Source organism: Pollachius pollachius, assembly GCF_949987615.1.
Source record: "Pollachius pollachius genome assembly, chromosome: 1".
Lineage (NCBI taxonomy): Eukaryota > Metazoa > Chordata > Actinopteri > Gadiformes > Gadidae > Pollachius > Pollachius pollachius.
The window spans coordinates 46349751-46355555 of NC_136934.1; the positions used below are offsets into that span (position 1 = coordinate 46349751).

General features: G+C 44.9%; 1 protein-coding gene across 1 annotated transcript; it reads right to left on the reverse strand.

The window, feature by feature from the left end:
- Window positions 1-397: 397 nt before the first annotated feature.
- On the reverse strand, window positions 398-4851 carry echdc1 (enoyl CoA hydratase domain containing 1; the record flags this gene model as incomplete). The annotated part of the gene is made up of 7 exons (XM_079733819.1): window positions 398-1135; window positions 1474-1554; window positions 1712-1764; window positions 2460-2602; window positions 3225-3385; window positions 4327-4397; window positions 4810-4851. The coding sequence occupies 7 exons, from the start codon at window positions 4849-4851 to the stop codon at window positions 718-720; spliced, it is 969 nt and encodes a 322-aa protein (XP_079589945.1). The 3' UTR covers window positions 398-717.
- Between the last annotated feature and the right edge of the window lie 954 nt (window positions 4852-5805).

The window sequence follows — 5805 nt, forward strand, 5'->3', positions numbered from 1 at the left end:
TTTTACTCTTAAACAGGACAGATGCCAAAGCTTTATATACCAGGGTGCCACAGCATGCCTGCGGCCTGACCTTCACTTTCATGCTAATAACTGCTAATTCTAACCGTTAATATAATCCCATTCCAGAGGACTGCCGATCACCAGAGAAAGAGCAGTTGAGCAAGCTTCGTTTGAGGCTCTTGGCAGGCGGTCTGGCCGTCATGACCCAGAGAGCAGGTCCTACATGTGGACGTGGTTAGGCTGCAGAACAAAGATGAAGCAACACATCTCTACAACTTGAGCTGGTAGTCTGTCACAAAAGGGGACTTTTGTTGAGACTTGAACGGCCGGTGGACTGCAGGCAAAAACATTGATTTGTGTGTTTTATTCAGCTGTCAAAATAAATCGTACATAGATTTCAAACTAAACAGACGTGGGGCGCAAACAAAAATAAAGTGAGGCACGGACATTTGTGAACGGCAAAGGAATTTCACAATAACGTCGAGATGTCATTGTTTTATACGTCTTTTTCGAAAGGTATCACCTGTCGCTCATTATATCCGTGCGGAATCACCGTTCGGATCAGAACAGAGCTTTGAGTCGTTCTCCGTTAGGACGTCATCGTCCCCGGCTAAACTTTTTAACCAGGAACCCAACCGAGGTCTGAGATGAGCTGGTTGCAGGAGGTGGGCGTGGTGGTGCAGGAGGAGCTGGTGGTCTTCGGCCCCCGTCGCAGACTCACTTGTGCTTCGCCTTGCCGGCCAAGGCCCCCAGGTTAGCCTCCCCGCCCCACACGGTCCCAAACACCTCCTTCTCCGCCCGGAGGGCCTCCGCCAGGGGCAGCTCCCTCCCCGACGCCACCACCCTCTTGGCGGCCCGGATCACCTCGGCGGGGCCCTGGGTGCAGCGGCTCAGCCACTCCTCCGCCTGCCGGAGGGACCCGTCGGCCCCGTCCTGGGGGGGCCCCTCCCCCAGGACGCCGTCCGCCAGCCCGATCCGCAGCCCCAGCTCGGGGTCCACCTTGAGGGCCCCGCCCAGCAGCCGCAGGGCGTGGCGGTCCCCCACGAGGCGGACCAGCCGCGCGGCCCCGCCCCAGCCGGGCACCAGGCCCATGTGCTTGTGGACGAACTGGATCACGCTGTCAGGGGTCATCAGCCTGGGGGGGGGGGGGGTACAAAAACGTTCTGTAAAGCCGTGTTATTCTAATTCAAATGATGTGTAGTTGGTAATTATCATTATTATATATTCTGCGGTTATTATTTTGTATGTTTTGTAAACAGCAAGTTCAACATGCTCTGATATGACCCTGCCCTACTTAGACGTCTACTACTTGTGCATCTGCCTTGTTTCATTTCAAATAACTAAATAGAGTCACAAAAGTCACATCAACTTACGAACCAAGCCACAAACCGTTTTTTTGGGGGGTTTTAAGCGAGTGTTTAAGCCTCTGAGTTCTAAGACACTTACAGAGAGACACTGACACTTCTTCCTCACCTGAAGTCGCAGGCAGTGGTGAGCTCTGACCCTCCTCCCAGTGCTCTACCTTCCACCAGCGCCACCGACACCAGAGGAAGCCTGCGTTGGGGTGACACGACGTCACTCACACGTTAACGACGCGACACAACTCAACCCGACACATCCTGTATGGCCGGGCGCGATGTCGAGAACTGAACCAAGTGTTTCTTGCCTCAGGAGATGAAACGAATACAGAGGGCCGTTATAGGAGGCTTACCTCTGTAGTCTGGTCAGAGCGTCCTGCATGAACATGCACATCTTCATCCCATCCTGTAAGAGGGAAAGCACACTGGTAAGGCTGTAGTTTACCCATTTCACATGGGAAGATAATAACTCCAAACACCAGCAATGAACTGTTGTAAAACGCTCACCTGCACTGACACTGCATTTATGTAATGAACGAGTTGTATTGAAATTATTTGTTCAGTTTTTCCAAAACCACATGATGAATCCAAAGGCAAATATCTACCTTTGTGGACAACCATGTATTTTCTATCCTATAACAGCGAACCGAACAACAGGCATTCTCACAACAAAGATAACTGAATAATACATTGTGTTTCTTCTTAGTTTCTTTGCGTAGTGTGTCTCTCGTGTGTAACAGCTGGGAGAAAAACATTTTCAAGCCATCTGACAATCAATCTTCTTAGACAGCGGCAGCTTGAGGTGGACTAGGGCGGCATGTGGCTGAGGAGGAAGAGCAGGTTGGCTGGTAACCAGAAGGTTGCTAGTTTGATCGCCGGCTCCTCCTAGATGAGTGTTGAGGTATCCCTGGGCAAGACACCTCACCCTTACTGCTCCCGACGAGCTGGCCGTCGGTATGTGAATGGGTGAATGTTAGGCAGTATTGTACAGCGCTTTGAGTAGCCGCTGGTTAGGAAAGTGCTGTGTAAATGCAGTCCATTTACAATTCCTGCGATGACTAGGATACAGAGCAGGAAGTCTCTGTTACTCTACAGCCCCACCTGTGGGTTGGATATGGCCCTGACGGCGTTGAGGTCGGAGCCTGAGCAGAAGGTCCCCGCTGCCCCTCGCACGATGAGGCCTTTGCCCTGCGTCCACGACTCCAGCTGAGACACCCTCTCCTCCAGCTCCACCATCATACCGCCTGGTGGGGGGAGAGACAGGCCGGGGCTTAAAACCTCTGCGCTCACGGGGGACAGCCAATCACGTGAAACCAGGCATTAGATATAGATATCAAGTCTTAGATATCAGTCATTTTGAAAGTGAGACTTTATGTGGTGGGGACCTTGTAGGGCCTTGCCTATGTCAAGTCGGGTCACCTCAAAAACTTCTCATACAATATTTGCGCAACACAAGATTGGTTTGACACATGATGTGTCTTCAGTGCGATTGACAAGATCATGTCCATAACTTGTGAATAAATAAGAATGAGGGTTTTTTTGTGTGTCGGTTTTACAAACACCCAAGGTTCATCCTAAACACAAATATATCCCTCACACAAAACACAGAAAAGACATCAGAAAGTAACATGATATACATGATATCTAGATAGATAGATAGATAGATAGATAGATAGATAGATAGATAGATAGATACCTTATTCATCCCCTTGTGTAAATTCAGGTATAGAGTAGCTCACAAAGTCAGTCAACAGACAATTGACAAACAAAATGGCCAAACAGCAAAAGTCAATAAAATAAGACCTGAAATAAAGTCTATAATAATCAATAATGTATCAATCATATAGACCTGAGCTCCATCCGTACCCGAGAAGGCGTTCATGCGGGAGGGGTTGTTGATGGTCAGCACGGCCAGCCCCGTCTCCTCCTGGGTCAGCAGGTCCACCGACCCCCCGGGGAAGGCCCTGAGCTTCTCCCTGATCTCCCTGGGCTGGAAGCCATGGCCGGCCGAGTACAGGCTGCCCTTCCTCGGGGAGGAAGAGGATGGAACTCAGGGTGGGTTCAATGAGGGCACAGGGTCCACAGGTTTGATGCAAGCAAGTTTCCATTTACATTTAGGGCATTTAGCGGACGCTTTTATCCAAAGCGACTTACAATAAGAACATTTGTCACAAGAAGAGAAACAATATATCTCTGTTGGTACAGTATGGATGTTCATAGAACCAAGTGCCAAGCACTGACAATTGTTAGGTTAACTCATTCCCCGTGTACAACAAAGATAGCTGGGATAAGATGCTACACGATGCTAAGTACTCTTTGCCAGGAAGTACTACATACAATAAGTGCACATTCTCCCTTGTTCTGTTGTGTGTAGAGGATAACTAGGATAATGAAGTTGTGTAGGATGTCCCTGAAGCATACTTTAATACTACTCTTCAAGCATGCTATTATATATTATAGTAGGGGCGGCATGGGGCTCAGGAGGGGTGGGTTGGCTGGTAACCGGAAGGCTGATAGATCGATCCCCGGCTCATCCTAGCGTGTCGAGGTGTGCCCTGAGCAAGACACGTCACCCTGACTGCTCCCAACGAGCTGGCTGTGTCCTTGCGTTGCTGACTCCTCCGTCGGTGTGTGAATTTGTGACTGTGAATGTGAGGCAATAGTAAAGCGCTTTGAGCGGCAACTGGTAAGAAAAGCGCTGTATAAATGCAGTCCATTTAGCATTTATTTGAGGGGTTGAACTCTTCACTCTCTCTTGCTTGCTATATTGGAGTAATCCAATATATGATGAGTGATGTATATTATCCAGCTATAAAACCTTAAATGGGCTCACTTTGACTGCTAAGGTACCCAGGCGTTGATATTTAGTTGTGTTGAGCCGAGAACATCCACAACACATGTTTAAGACCAAACTAAGTGTATTTATGATGGAGGTACATGGTCATCGTTGTGTTGTGAGTCTCTCTACCTGCACCAGGATCTGCTGCAGAGGCTGCTTTTGAGGAGGTATCGACCCAGCACACAAATAACCATCGTGTTCTACAGCATGACACGGAGGTGGAGAGAATGATAAAAGTTATTTACAACCCAGACCTTAAAGGAACTATATCATGTTGAATTATTTAATTCCAGATGGGGGTAAGAGAGGTGAGGGTGGAAAAGGCAGAGATAAAGGAGATATCAGTTGTACTTTAAAGTTATTAATGTTTTAATATTAAAGATAGTTATATTTAAAGATGTGTTTTGTTTAAAGCTAATTCATAACGTCAGTATTATAATAACTAGACTGAGTGATTTTTACAGGAATTACACGACGGATTGTACGTCCCACGGCGCATTGGCCAAAACATTAATGTTGTGAGTCTCAATGGGAAAATGTTGTTGGTAATTTAGAATAGGCTAAGTCTTGCAGTATGATATAAACTATTAGAAGGAATCCGCAGCGACCGACCTTGTCTGCTGTCTGCTGAGTTACGGTGCTACACCATAACATGTCCCTCTGGAAACACAAACCAATCTTAATGTTTAGTTCATAGGCATGCCCTGAGGAGGGCGCTGTTCATCGTCTGGATGTAATTGATCGAAATATTATATCGTTTACTATAGAATCTATACCCCAGTCTTTGGGAAAGACTGGATAGAATATAATACAATATAATATAAAATAATATTATATTATATAATATAATATGATATGATATTATATTATATTATATTATATTATATTATATTATATTGTATTATATTATATTATAATATAATATGATATAATATAGTATTATACAATATTATGTAGTATAATATGCTCAACAATCATGTAATATCTTATCATATGATATAATCATGTGTTTTGTTGATTTCTTTATCGGAATATATCTGGAGACATAGGCTACAAAGTCTACATTTTGAACCAGATATGTTTTTTAGAATTGATCCTTAAAGCAAATTTAGTTCAAAAATACTACTCAAGCATTCAAGACGTGCACTGTATACGCATTATCTATAGATCAAAACATTAAGTAGATCATTTCTACAGTGCTATCTCAACACAAAATGGATTATGGCAGTGGCACACTCAAATTAATGCTAAAGCCATTCGATTTATGAGTCACAGAAAGTGCCAAAGGTTTTCACCTGCCAAATGCTCCATTATCTAATCCAAATAAAATACTTTTATCACATTGTTGCCACAACCCTTATATTTCCTAGATTGATTTTCTACTAGTCTTGGCCAGGGTTGTGCTTGTTTATTAGTTAAATTGAACATGTGTGATTCTATTCCAATATTTGATTTGTGAAATATTGGTTTGCATATTTAATATTTACTGAGACTTTTTAATTTTCAAATGCTTCCAAAAAAAAGTGTGTGTGTGTGTGTGTGTGTGTGTGTGTGTGTGTGTGTGTGTGTAACACACACACACACACAATGTCATGGATAGAGAAGCCA